This window comes from Thermobia domestica, chromosome 7 (genome assembly GCF_964235325.1).
Source record: "Thermobia domestica chromosome 7, izTheDome1.hap1.1, whole genome shotgun sequence".
Taxonomy (NCBI): Eukaryota; Metazoa; Arthropoda; class Insecta; order Zygentoma; family Lepismatidae; genus Thermobia; species Thermobia domestica.
In genome coordinates this window covers 61,738,119-61,753,803 of record NC_137460.1, presented here as the reverse complement: position 1 = coordinate 61,753,803, position 15,685 = coordinate 61,738,119, and the positions used below count along the sequence as shown (strand labels likewise).

The 15,685-nt window shown below is 36.1% G+C and overlaps 1 protein-coding gene across 1 annotated transcript in view; it reads left to right on the top strand.

Moving 5' to 3' along the window:
- Window positions 1-3,494: 3,494 nt before the first annotated feature.
- The window catches only part of LOC145690158 (nose resistant to fluoxetine protein 6-like), a 156,123-nt gene continuing 143,932 nt past the window's right edge, over window positions 3,495-15,685 (top strand). Inside the window, exon 1 of the mRNA XM_081764769.1 lies at window positions 3,495-3,985. Within this exon, the coding sequence (XP_081620895.1) occupies window positions 3,751-3,985 (235 nt within the window). The 5' untranslated portion in view covers window positions 3,495-3,750. The remainder of the gene's footprint in view (window positions 3,986-15,685) is intronic.

The following is a 15,685-nucleotide window of genomic DNA, read 5'->3' as shown; positions in this document are numbered from 1 at the left end:
AAAAAAATATATGAAAGAATTAGTTCGTTTTTAGTATATCAAAAGCAAGAGCACAGATGAAATGTAAGAACAAATCTTTAGGCTATGAAGTTACGTTAATAGTTTCTCTGTTAAGTAAGTATAGTTTTATTAAGAAAGTCTGCTAATGTATGTCGAGTTAAGAAATTTTAAGAGGGGGGTCTGGACGCGGTGGACTCCTCGCGTGGATTCGCCCTTGATCGCAAGCTTGATTAATTTGGTCTCTTAGATGTTCCAGTGTTTTTGTAAGTTTTCGGCGTACGTTGGGTTCTTTACATTTCCGTAAAGAAAGAATCCGAAGAGAAAAATGAAATCTTTGAGTTTTACGTCCCACGGTTATGCCGGTTAGGCTAATGGAGACGGTGATAATGAGTAATGAATGAAATGGTGGAATGAAGAAAGTGGGAGGAAACGGGAGAACCCCGAGAAAACCCACGCACACGGTGTTTGTCCACCACAAGGTTCACTTGGTGGGGGCTGGGATCGAACCCGGGACCCCAAGCACCAGAGGTGAACGCTCTACCACTGAGCCACCGCGGCCCCAGAATCCGAAGAGAATTAAACCCAGAGATAGAGGTGGGTATTCCACAGTAATTCCTCTCCGTCCTATTTATCTCTCACAGAATGTACAATTGATAAAAATCCCTTGCATCAATATGGGGTTGTGCCTCGTCCTGTTGAAAGTAGCAGTCTATCCATCCTCAGTGTCAAAAAAAAATATTTACGTCCTTAAAGCATTCATAAAAATTGTTTACCTATCTGCTTTAATTAGTTACATATTCTGATTTAAAGAATGTATACAAAAAAAAAAAAAAAAGACACACTAGATAGTATATAAGAATAAATCTAGTGACTTACTAATAACCAGATCCAAAACCGTTGGGCGTAGAACGTTGAAATTTTCTGTAAAGAGTACCCTAGGCTTACAGCAATAGCGTCATTTGAGGTTTTCCTCTGATGGAGGGGCAAAACTTTCCGGACTCTCCGATATTAATAGAATTTCAGGTTATATCAAACTCAAGGGGGCAATTATTCCCTGCAACTCTACATGACCTCCTAGACTTACGTTACGGGACGTCCTTGACTTACAGCGTATACTTACGCCGTATACGAAATGTGATTCCACTTATGTAACTCCAGTGATACATAAGAACTTGCATTACCAAATATTTTGAAAATTTGTGTGTATATCTTTCTAATATCGTCTTTTCCAAAATGTTAATTATACTTCCCTGCGAAGAACGAGCATTCCGCTAGTTTGTTAAAATTTACAATATTTTTGAGTGAAGGATGTATGATGAGGATATTGAAAACAGAAACATCGCGAAAAATTTAAAGTAGATACTTCTTTTGTGAGGACATGTATTCAGAAGAATGTAAGAGGGTGCGTAAAGGATCTTTGAGGATGGGTTTCTCCAAGTCTTTCGGTTGCCACAGATTAAATTTAGTTTCTTTATTTTATCATCTGGTGAGACGAAGATCGCGTAAAGAATAGGAGGATAATATAGTGTTATATTAAAAATCAGAAATATCGATTTTTTTCCGCAAAGGAGCAGAGTAAAGATGATTTGCAATGAAGAGTTGAAGGATACCTTCATTTGGACTTGCTCTTTTGCCCGACTGTAGGAAGCGTCGGTCATTAACAATCTGAGCTTTTAAGTGAGTGAATGTAATTAACAACCGTTGAATTTTCATTTCCTGACTGAACCACTGAATTGAATTTCAAACCAAAGAGAACACAAGATTTGTGATTTGTAACAGCGTCGTCATAGCATGGTTTTCTACTTACGAAAGCTGTTACTTTTAACGCATTATTCTGGATATTTAATGTATTCATCTTAATGTTGTGCATTATTCTTCATTCGTTATTGCATTATCCTATCATTTTCAGGGGAAGTGGTACTTCCACCGCTTCCATAAACGCTGCACCCCTGATCTATAATCCAAACAGTTTTGATTGGTTAATTTGTAGTTTAGTGCCCCTTTCAGCACCGGGTGTATAGGCCTATTAAACGTAGACCCACGGTTTAAGATGGAATCCAAACTACATGAACTTCACCGAGAACAGTACCCGGATTTCCCACACCAAAGGTGCGTCCGGTAACTCCAACCAATTTTTCTTTTATATTCCTACAATATAGCAAAAGTTCTATACAGTCATATTTACTAGTTTAAGTGATAAATGTTCCAAGTGCACTGAAAAAAAAGGTTTGGTCAGGTTGAACAAAAAAAAAGTGGTACTGGTAACCAAATTGTTTGGTCAATATAGCGCCAACCAAATATTTGGTCACCAGCACGAAATACGATTTGCTTCGTTGCAACAACCTAGTATTTGGTTACCAGTATCAAATATCGATGCTTACAGCTAATATGTATAAACAAGTTCCTACAATAACTAATGAAAAATATAATAATAATAATAATAATAATAATAATAATAATAATAATAATAATAATAATAATAATAATAATAATAATAATAATAATAATAATAATAATAATAATTTAAAGACTATCAATTACAAACATAAAAGTACTAGAAAATTTCATACATTATTGTTATTGGTATATTATGTATTATATATTGTACTAACTTTTTTTTTATCAATTGTACTAGCCTTATATTTTTTAAAACAACTGAATAGATACGCATATTTGTTTTTTAAAGATTTTTAAAAGAAATTCATTTTTTAGTTATCATTTATCCTCTTTGTTCACATCTAGCATTCCCAAGAGTCATCTTCTGTAAAGTTGTAGTATGCGAGTTTTGTTTTTTTATGAGTGTTATGGAGAACAATCATATATAACTTCATATTCAGCTTCTAATACCTGTACTTCATTTGTAACTTTATATTACAATACATTATCCTATGTATAGTACTATGATGTAATCAATATTTTGGCACACTTTTTTTCTTTTTGCGCACTAGTGGCTGTATGCTGTTGTGTCAATACATTAAATTAAATTATTATTATTATTATTATTAAACAACGTTGGGCCAACATATTTTTTCAACTTTCTATTTGCAAGTATTAACAATTCTCAACGATGTTAACCAATAGCCGACATAGGGCCTACCAAGTGTGCTGCTAAGGAAGTGTGATTATTATTATTATTATTATTACAAATTGAAAAAAGGGAAATGTTAATAGGCACTTGCACCTGTTTAAAAATAAAGAAATGTCTTGTTTAAGCAGAGTACGTTGGATACTGAGTAACGTCGCAGCGTAAGAACAAGAAAAAAGAAACCACTAACTTTTTCCTTCGATGCGGAAGAATATAAATATTGCATGTCGAGATCCGGATATCACACATCTACAACATACACACATATATCAAGAGAGAGAGAGAAAGAGAGAAAAGAATATGAGTAATATGAACCAATGAAAGCACAACTTATGTATTTACCTGCAGAACTTCTCTCTCTAACGAAAAAAAAAAAAATACTCCAGCTGCCTCCCCCTTCTTGCCAATGGTCAAACAAGTCTACAGAGAAAGTTGTCCACTTCTCTACTTTAAACCAACTCAGGTGAAGAAGAAGAAGAAGAAATGAAGAAACAGATGAAGGTATAGGCAGGAAGTTTTCGGGAGGAGAGGAGAAGAAGGGGCAGGTTAAAGGAAAGAGTAATACAAACAGCGAAAAAGTGGGAGAAGAATGTAGTTGAATTGAGAAATGTACGTTGTTGTATGCGATTTCTTTCAGTTCATTTAATTCAAGACAAAAACCCATCATGAAGTTACTGACGGTATCTTTTTTGGTGTTGCTAATTGGACCTTTGTTTTGCTCTGCTTCTTTTTCTTTCTCTTCTTCTTCTCATCATCATGATTCTGTTTTGAACATATTCGATCCGTATGGATTGACGCGGGTGTGGAAGTACAAATCTTCAGAAGTGTCCAGACAATGTTTTGTGTCCATGGATACTTTTCTTCAGGATTTGCAGGATGGAAGGATTTGGGCTATGAAATGTAAGTAGTAATCATTTCTTAAAAGAAGTAATTTTAAAGGTTAAAAAAATTTACGTTACTCTATTTCTTGTAATGTACCAATAATAATATTAAGGGAGAGCACAGGGATCAATTAGATTTGAAAGGGAAGGTTCTAGAACACAGGTTCCCCTCCAGTTCCACGACCCAGAGGCCAAGTTAGGTCAATTACGACAAAGTAAACTATTTCAAACTATTATCTAACCAAAATATCACTTGCATAAAAGTATTTATTTCAATAAATTACATTATAAAATAATAATGGAAGGGAGACTTCTCCCCACACACCCAAACATATATTATTTTAGAATATATATTATTAGAAGAAATCCTTCAATGCAAGTGGAATTTTGATTAATTAATAATTTCGAATAATTTATTTTGTCGTAATTTACGCAACTTGCCCTAAAAAGTAAAAACTAGCCAGGAACATCAATATCATCAGACAATGCAAAACAATATACCCATTGCGAACAAATGGATTTCAAAGAACATCCACTGTAACCTATACAAAAAAAATGTAGACCCATAAAACCCAAACACACATGAATCCAGAAATAGAACTCTAAAAGAATCTATAAAATGTACACAGAACACAGAAGGTGTAAAGCAATATATTGTAATATGTAAATACTTCGACAGTTTTATACAATACAATCACATACCATGTCAATCGCCAATGAAAAATTCAACATTGATTTCGAATATGAAAACAAAACTAAATAGAATTTCGAATAAAATAAAAAAAAAAGCAAACTAAAATAAAATTTATACACGTAACATCAAAGAAATAACAAAATAACTTCATTTATCTAAAATTATAATTAATTATAACATTATTATTACTTTATGCATAAAACAAAAACCAACAGATGACTAGTGTGGTTAAGTAAACAAGCATGATAGTGGACTGTTCAAAGATTGAAGTCCAGTGTTCTTAGTTTGGGTAATAATATATTCCAACGATTAAAAAAAGCCCAAAAACTGGAAGAAAATAACACAGAAAAGAACAAGGAACGAAAAGGAACCAAAACAAAGTATTTAAAGTACATTTTATTAGTTTTATAAAAGGGGACCTGTGTTCTAGAACCTTCCCGATTTGAAAACCTTGTGTTCTCTAGTTTCAGGTATCGGTAGTTAAATTATATTACATATAAGTCCTTTATTCTTTTTAAAAACTTTTATTATTATTATTATTATTATTATTATTATTATTATTATTATTATTATTATTATTATTATTATTATTATTATTATTATTACACACTTTGTTTACTTAATGTTTCTACCAAGTTTGTTCATGTGTTTTTATCTAATTCCTTTTCTTGTAAATAGTAACTAGTTAAATTTTTGACGAAGATTTCCGCAAACCCCTCCATTGATAGCCAGTAACTTAGGTAACCTAACGCTTGCATACGGAAAAGAAAAGGAAAAAAAGAAAATACTTCTTTAAGAGATGGGTAACACAACTCCGAAATGACTTTTGCTGACAGTGCCAAAACTTGTGAGGGGCAGGGAGTAACTGCGTCCCGTTTTAAGCTCCTCTAAATTCCGAAGGGGCTTACTTTAAAGTAAAACTTCCGTGAAGGACTGTGAAGAATATGGGATGAAAATAAATGTTAGAAAGGCAAAAGCCATGGTGACTGAAACGAGGGGGGAAGAAGCAAAAATAGGAGAGGAGGAAATAAAACAGGTAACTAATTTTCGATACATGGGTAGTATTATTTGTGATTATATAAAGTGTGAATGTGAAATAAAAGCAAGGATAGGAATGGCGAAAGAAGCCTTTAGAAGAAAGAAAGTACTGTTTTGTGGAACCTTGAATAAAGAGTTGAGAAAAAGACTCATAAAGTGCTTCGTGTGGAGTATTGTCCTGTATGGGTCAGAAACATGGGCATTACGTAAAAACGATTAAAAAAAAACGACTGGAAGCTTTCGAAATGTGGGTGTGGAAATGAATGGAGAGATTTAGCTGGGTCAAGCGGAAAACGAATAAGAGAGTCTTAGAAATTGTAGGGAGAAAAGAACAATTTTAGATATTATTAAGAAGAGGAAGAGAAACTGGTTGGGACATTGAGTAAGAAGAAACTATGAAGGATGTCCTACAGGGTATGGTGGCAGGAATGAGAGGGAGGGGACGCAATAGGCTACAATTAATGGACGATATCAAAACAAAGAAATCGTACGTGAGGACGAAGAGCTTAGCGGAAGGCCGTGGAGCGTGGAAGCTTCTCAGTTGCAGCAAGTGACCTGCCAATAATGGCAGAATGCCGATGATGAAGGTGATGACTCAATATGATACGATACGAACGTGAATGTTTAAATCAAGCATGGAATCGTTTTACCACATTCCCAAAACAAAACATCTGTCAAATGGAACGAAAATGTAATCTCAGCCCATTTCAGTAAAATGTCTACTATTAGACTCCCCTGAAATAATATATATTTCGTAAGGCTTTAAGTTGTGTACAATATTCTTTCCTCAATTTAACTAGTGAAGCATGGAGTTGGCCCAGCATATCATCTCAAAAGAAAGAAAAAAAAGACGCTGTAGGTGTCTTCATAATTTGAACAAACTATGTTTCCTTAAGTACAAAGTAAATGAAACACAAATGTAATCTGGACCCAACTTCAGTAACATGCCCATTGGAAGTCTCGAGAAGCAATAAAAATATTTATTAAGATTTTAAATTCTAGGCGAAAGGCGAATTACTGATTCTTGTTCCCCAAGAAAAGTTCCCAGTTATGGCAGTATTTGTTGAAATATTGATGTTAAATATGGTCCTAAAGCCTAGGAGAGTTTCGTATAAAAACATTGCAGTTGAGGGTACACATCCTTCCCCCATTTGTCTGTCCCTGTTGACTGCAGCAGTGAAAATCTTCCAGTTGCTCTCCTGAAAAGTTGATAATTTTTAGTTGTGCCACTTATCTATTAAAGAAGTGGCCCCGCTTACCGTAGTCTCTAACGCGGTGCAAGCGGTCCCGGGTTCGATTACCAGTGGGGACACTCGGTCAAAAAATTGTAACAGCTTTCTCAGGCCACCTATCCTGAGCGACGTTTTCCTGGCCTTTCCTCATTCACGCAGACAAATGCCGGGATGGTACTTAACATTAGGGATGGTACCGAGACCGAGACTAGTCTCGGTCTCGTCTCGGTCTCGTCTCGAATTATCGAGACGAGACCGAGACCGAGACGGACTTTTATATACCGAGACGAGACCGAGACCGAGACGGACTTTTAAATACCGAGACGAGACCGAGACCGAGACAGACCTCTATAAATCGAGACGAGACCGAGACGAGACTTAGGTCAGTCTCGAAAGTCTCGGTCTCGTCTCGAATATTGATATTGATATATACTAAAATTGCCTTCACTCAAAATTTGTTTCGTTGCTGTGTTAGGTAATATGAGAACATTTGACTGATGTACAGTGGCGTATTTAGAGGGTGGTTTATCAGGCTCAAACCCCTCCCGAAATAAATTTGTGACCTTTTTTTTTTTTTGCATTGCACGTACAACGCAAATGTTTCTTACTCGTTCCTCAAGCCTCTCCCGAAACAAAATCCACTGCTGATGCAAATAGAATTCTCTCTCTCTCTCTCTCTCTCTCTATATATATATATATATATATATATATATATATATATATATATATATATATATATATATATGGTCTCGGTGCCACCCAGGGCCGCCCTGCACGGGTTCCCGGGGCCCAACTTTAATTTTAAATGGAAACAAGGGGTAAGTGGTACCTCGTTCGAAAAATCTTAAAACTAAAAAGCGTTCTGGCAAAAGATCTCTCATATCGGGCACTGTATTCAAAATAGCCGCCAAGACATGTTGCCTCTACCAGATACAGTAAAGCGTGCAGTACCACTAATACGAAAATGGTTGAACATAAATGAACCGAACAACAACTCAAATAGAAAATGTCATGTGCCATATCGATTGATATTGTCGCGGAGGCTCCCAGGGCCACCCTTCATGGGGGCCCAGGGCGCATCTTCAAAATTATAAATGGAAACATGGAGTGAGTGGTACCTCGTCCGACATATCTTTAAAAACTAAAGAGTGCTGTTGCAAAAGATTGTTCATATGGATCACCGTTTTCAAAATGACCACCAAGACATGGTACCTGCATCAGATAAAACGTCCAGTATCACTAATATGAAAACACCAGAACAAATATTCGAATAGGAAATCACAGAGGGTATTTATCATTCTATATCTCGGGAATGTTGCAACAGTCAAAAAGATTATTAGAGTGAAAGTACCATAATGGAAAGGAAGAAATCTAACTCCTAGAAAATTATTGCTCCAACCTCACTCTGTAATTGAGTGAAGCGAGAAGGATCGATGGAATTGTAGATGAGAGCCTTAGTTTTTGCAAATTGTATCTACGAAACAAAGTTATTTGAAATATGTTTTTATAAGAGATAAATGTGTCTGTAATGGGATAAAGTATAAAATTCTTGTTAAATGGTACCTTCCATTTTGATTGCAGGCAATGTTTTGATGCAAAAATGAATCAACTGAAATGCGAAAAAAAATTGTCGAACAATGCAATTTTAGAACAATATTTACAAACGTTGGTTTTGTTCAACAGTCGTCTGCATGATATTGGTTCGCTTCTTTTCCTTCTATGTCTTCATGCATGTGATAGAATATGAGTTTCACTGAGATGTTGTCCACAGTTACATTCCGTATAACTTGGTAATTTCAGTTGTGATCCTTAGTAACGACAAAAATCTTGCACGCATTGCGTTAAATTATCAGGGGCGAAGGGGCGGGCAAAATGTTGTTAAACTTGAATTTCACCTTATTTTTATTCACCTTATTTCACTTTATTTTTATTCATTATAGTACCAGTCATTTGTACACACAAGTGTTTCAGACAAACCATATCTATTGCAAATAAAAGTGAGGTTCTCATTTGAGATTTTACCAATCATTCCAGCTTCACCTACTTACGGACAGAGATCGGAAAGATAATTTTTTATCATTTCCTCTTTTGCATCATGTCAATTATACTTTAATAGTCTTTTTCTCCGTTGCATTTAACTTGAGCTGTGGAATGATAAATACCCTTTGTGCTTTCCTATACGAGTTTTATTCTGTTCATTTATTTCCAACTATTTTCATATTAGGGGTCTAGTGGTACTGGACAGAGATGGAGTGGGTCAGTGGATCAAGTGGGTCAAGTTTTCTGAGTGGGTCAGTGGGTCGATGGTCAACAGCATGTGACCCACTGTGACCCACCACCCACCGTGACCCACTGCGACCCACCACCCACCATGACCCACTGCGACCCACCGACTCAGTATGATCTACCGACCCTCTCTGCTCACTGCATTGTAGACAGTATCTTCTGAAGACTGGTAAATTTGTCTCCGTTTTACTTTCAATACCATAATTTCCCTTCCTTTTCCACTTGTTTCTGTCTACTTACTTGAGGTGAGTATATTTAACCAAGTGAAAAAAAGAACTCCAGGCACTTTTGGATATTGATTTTTGTAATTGCAATAATAGCAATAGGACTTATACTATTACTTGGCTTTCAGCAGCCACAGCCTGTGAGTTTTTAGAGGAGCTAACTACTGGAAACAATGCATTTTTGAACCAGTATAATATATAAATTATTATATAAAATGGATGTAGCTATGTGTGCCTGATCATCACAGTCAAATTGCAAAGTCAAATGAAAGTACTTTTGGTATATAGTTAGGCCTTAATCCAAACTGGGATATTATCATATCACTTTCATTATAATGCATAATATCCTAAGGAGGTAGTGAGGATCCGAATTTTTGCGAAAAAAAAAAAATAGTATCTCGCACACCGTTAAACTTACGGAGCTGAAATTCAGTGTATTAACTCTTTATTGAAAATAAACAGAATGTGTCCTAGCATTTTTAAAATTCTCCTTCATGGGGGCACTTTCTATATATGGAAAATTGATAGTAAGTTGGTTTGTAAAAATGATCGATGTTATTTAAGAAAAAAATCAGAAACAAAAAAAAAAAAAAAACAGTGCTTGGCTTCATATATCCATTGCTTTCTAGTATAATAATTGCTGAAGCGTATGTTTATTATATGGAGCGCTTACAGCACAGGACAATCAACCCATAAAGTTGTGAGAAAAATAGGCATAAAATTTGTACTGTAAGTGTAATTACAGGAAAATTTTAAGTTTGGATTGTACGTATTATATGGAAAATTTTACACGTTTTTCCCTTTTTGTTGGTCTACTTACCTTGACTTGGAACTTTCAAATTTCATCCTTTTTTCCACTGAAAAATATCGATAATTGAACAAGGAAATAATTATACTATGATATTTAATTGAAATTCATCGTAATTTGGCACATGACAAACATCAGTGTGGTAATTGAAGGGGAAGAAGGAGGGAAATTTCCATTCACCTCTGAACACTTTCCAGGAACCTCGTTCCCTTTCGCTTTCTAGACGGGGGAGGGAACTTGGTAATGGCATCAAATCTTCATGTGTAATTACAAAAATTAAATTTATAAACAAATAAGAAATCATCAGTTTATCAGGCTTTAGTTGATAATTCATTCACAAGATTCCCTATCGAAGGCGTGGTAGATGAATTTTCTGTTCTCCATGAGTCGACATTGCCAACTGACATGATCAATATGGAAAAGATGTTGTATGGTGATAGAGAGATGATACTTCTTGCTGAGTATTTCAAAACTGACCAAGAAAAATCGTTATCAGACTTAAGTCTAACAAGCAGATTGTCGATGAGGAGTTGCAGAAATCGGGTAAAAGTATTATCAATTTCCACGACAGAGTGCGAACGGGGATTTCCCCTTATGAATTTACAGATGACTGATATTAGAAGTAGACTAAGTGCTCAAACAATGTCTAACTTGTTGTTCATCAATGTTAATGGCCTACCGCTAGACAAGCTCAAAGTAGACGAGCTAGTTATTTCTTGGCTGAAGGATGGACATCATTCCGCTACAGATGATTTACCACGAAAAAGTTACCAACAGGAAATAAACCTGATTTCAGATTTGTTTTAAGGTGCAAAATTACGAGTTATGGAATATGTATACTTGTATTACTAATGGCTTATTTGTGTTATTCAACTTTGCACCTAATTTTTAGTAAGTCTCTTCTTTGCTTTAGGTAAACTACTTTGAATAAATATTCATAATAATTGCAATTATGCATATTTGTAACTTAAATTTAACGTGGTGTTTTAGTGATTACACAAATTACAATTATGAGTATACTTTATGGAGATGGTCTCACAGACGGTACTAGAGCACCTTTATACACTATGAAAAACTGATTTTTCAAGTCTTTTGTGAGAAAAATACTGTGAACTGAGAAACCATAACCTTTTCCATATTGTACAGGGGTATTTTCCTGCGAATAGAAGTTTCTTTTGGAATGCGTTCAGAAATTAACACTTGCAAGAATACTCTCTTAGTACAAGTATATTTTAGGCACACACTAATTTCCCTCCATCTCGAAGTGCTTCAATTTCCTCACTGACAAACAATTTACCATTTGATATTGTAAAGATCAGATCCACCGTTATTGTAACAGAGTAGTGCTTGAGCGATTGACTAGAAATTCAAACTCCGATTAGTGATAATTTCATAGTCTTGTTTTTATTCCAAGTGTAAACTCTTTAGTCAGTACAGAAGAGGCCGTGGATCGTGTTCAGAGTTGATGACGATGGATTTTGCTGAGTCAGAGTAGGTCACAGTGGATGATAATGGTTCATGGTGGGTGGTGTGTCACGGTGAGTCAGAGTGGGTTACGATGGGTGGTGGGTCAGAGTGGGTTACGATGGGTGGTGGGTCATGGTGGGTCACAGTGGGTCACTGTGGGTGGTGGGTCAGTGGGTCGTGAGTCAAGTTTTCATTGACCCACGCCAACTCTGGTACTGGACGTTTTATCTGATACAGACACCATATCTTGGCGGCCATTTTGAAAACGGTGACCCATATGAAAAATCTTTTGCCAAACACTGTTTAGTGTTTCAAGATTTATCCAGAGATGTATGACTTGACCCATATTTCGGTTTCAAATTTCTAAGTCTGGCCCCCTTGAAAGACAGCCCTGGGAGCACTGCGAGAACATTACTAGACGCGCCCCATTCCGGATCCAAGGGGGGCTATAGCCTCCCCCCCTTGACGCTCAGATATACACTGAATAAAATGGGCTTCAATCCTGCTTTACACTGGATAAAACGGCAAAATATGGTTCAGCCCCTCCCTTGATCATATCCTGGATCCGCCCCTGTATGTATATATATATATATATATATATATATATATATATATATATATATATATATATATATAACTTTTACTAGGTAAGTTAGGGTAAAAATGGATCCAAAATTTAATGAAAGTCGTAGAGCGAAAATATATCTTTGACTATTCAATCCATAATGTTGCAGCAAAACTACGAAAATTAATACAAAATAAAACTAGAAAGTTAAGAATCACTTGTTTTGGCAAGTGAGAAAAAAATAGATACAGGTAACTCGAATACTTATATAAGATGTATGTCCATGTTTCGCAAGTAACTTTCAATCAATATAAAATTTCAACATACTGAACACACGATTAGTTTTCTCGAATGAAGATTGCATGCACCGCTGAGAGCTCAGGAATAAGATTAATCTATGTTACGGCACTGGATATGTGCTTATGTATTGCATTACGACCTTATAAGCTTGTATAAGAAACAGAATACACTTAAAATGGGACGTGAACTATGCGAAACATCGGACTTTGAATCTAACTTGTTCTGTGATCCAACTCGAGACCTCACATAGCAAAGATGAGTGTAGTAGCCCCCACCACAAGGTTCAGGACGTTCGTGTTATAAATTGTCAGTTAAACACGGAGATATGGAACGGTAATAAAACATTTGATCAATTTGAAACAAAATACATTGTAGTAATAATTTACCCTATTTGTTAAGATAATGAACGTTATATTCTGTTTTGAAAATGACAGTAAAAGCAGAATGTATTGAATAATAAATGAGAAATTGTAAAGTTTCAATTTCGGTACGATTAAATACATTCGTGCTGGTATGTGTTGCGTTATCCGTTAGGAGGTATTGAACAATTCTGATTCAAAGGAAGGAAATAAACTACTGTATAGTACTGAACTTAATTTAATAGAGTTTAATTGTATAGGCAGTACTGAGGCTATATCAGACAAAGTCTATTCCTGAAAGTGAAATATGGGTTACTATTAGGGTTTTAGGGTGATATACCCACACTGAGAAAAATCCATTATCCGGACAGCGGTATATTGTACAAATACAAGGATTCGTTATGTTTACTAAGGAAATCTGTACGGAGCGTACTTTATCCATATACTACATAGGTACTGCCTTTTACCCGCTTAGATATTACATCATGTCTCTGCAGGATGTCTGATATCTAACAATCTTCTGTATTTTACATACGTATACGTATGTTAAATACTTCAGCTATACGTTATATACGTCCATCTGTGTGTAAGATCCAGACCGCCTATAGACACTCTTTCTTTCGCCATGGCTGACGTCATTGAACTACCGTCTTTTGCTTGCGAAACGAGGTTGTTTACAAACGGAACAGAAGAGAGGAAGGAAACCTGGGAAGCCTGGGTAAGTACAATAGTTAACTATTACTTTAGTTAAATATTCCCATTAATTATATATTCTTTTAGTGTAACTTGCTTTAATATAGTACTAAGTAAGTAATGTAGTTTATGACTACAATTCTTACTATTGTAACTCGTAAATGATTGAGGAGAATGGAATGGGTGAATCTGAATTTTGAAAAAAACTTTGAATATTAATGTTTTGAAACATATTATGTTTCAAGGTAGCAAAATGAATGTTATGTGTTTATTCATTCCATTTTATATGTGACGATTTATTACTTGGTGCAGATTTACTACAGGACTGCTTAACATAATTGCTAATAAACCGTTTTCAGCGCGGAAATTTCCTTGTGTAGTGAAGATTTAGGATTTAGATTTCTGGGCTTTCGGCATCAATGGCCTTGTTACCCCATATGAGGGATGACTTTCCTCGGCGAGTACACTATCCGGGGAAAGGAAGGGAAGAAAGGATTGGGGAAGGAAGAAAACGGCCTGGGACCTATATGTTAGGTACCACTCCGGCATTTGCGTGCTGTGAATGAGGAAAACCCAAGGAAACCTCATTCAGGATGGCTGGACTTAAAATCTTTTGATACTTTTTCGACCGAGTTCTCCCCCGGGATCGAACCCGGAACCGTTCGCACCGAAGGCGAGAGCGCTAGCGACTACCCTACGCGGGGCCACTTGTGTAGTCTAGAAAACTCATTTTTACTAGGATATTTGCAAAATTTTTTTTTTTTTTTTTTTTTTTTTTGCTTTTAGTTTAACGCCCCATGATTGTACATCAATGTAAGAGAGAAGGTGACAATGAGATACATGATAATGGTGGAATCAAGAAAATGTAAGGAAACTGGAAAGTCTTAAGAATAACCACACCTACAGTGTTCACCAAAAGGCTATTTGTCGGGAGCAGGAATCGAACCAGGGACCTAACGCGTCAGAGGTAAGCGCTCTACTACAAAGCTTTCTTTTGTTTAAAGAACTTGTTTACATTGAAATATATATATTTTACGAAGATACTAACATATTTTACAGCCTCACTGAAATTAAAAAAAAAAAAGTAGTCAGGGAGAGTTTACTTGTCAGATTTTTATTTTTTAATTTAATTTATTTTTATTTTTATTTATTTTTGCTTTGTTATGTTCCCTAGTTAATTAATGTTTGGGTTACTGAAAATTAAAACCTTTTTAGTATTATTGTTATGTCATCACTTTGGAACCAAAAAAGTTAGATTTTTTTTCTTGTGTTTTCATATAGGAAGTTGGTAAGTTTGTGCCTTAGCATTGGTTTGGTTTCTAGAACGTAATTGAAGGTCATGTTGAGTTGAGTCTTGGCGGGTTTAGAGTTCGTGAAGTGTCAGGCACTGCTTGTGCCCCTGTCTTCTGTCTGTGATGTTTCCTGGCTTTGGGCTGTGAGGTATTTATGTTGAGGAGTACCAACGCAGGCCGCGTGATATACAGGTAGCTTCAACAGCTACGAGTGCCAGATGTTCATCTTTCGTTACGGCGTGACTAATGCAGTATAGTACTAGGTTCAAATTCTATGGGTGGTAAAAATGGTCGTGGTGTGGTAAGAAATACAACGTAATTGTTATTAGTTTATTAGTGTTTCTTCATAGTATAGTTTCACTATTTCTAGAAGGAATTAAGTATTAACGAAGTAATAAATAAGCAAAAGCACACTTTGATTGGCGTTAACTATTTCTCATACTCCATTGAGAATGTTTTGATCCTCAGTTGCGCAAACATCCAGTGCGCGTTTTTTTGTTTGCTTACACTGCCTTATAGATGAGCTCCCTCGTGGCTAAGTGGTTAGTGAACACGCCTTTGGCGTGGGACACCCGGGTTCGATTCCCGGCCGGGGGCCGCGGTGGCTCAGTGGTAGAAGGTTCACCTCTGGTGCTTGGGGTCCCGGGTTCGATCCCAGCCCCGCCAAGTGAACCTTGTGGTGGACAAACACCGTGTGCGTGGGTTTTCTCGGGGTTCTCCCGTTTCCTCCCACTTTCTTCATTCCACTATTTAATTCATTA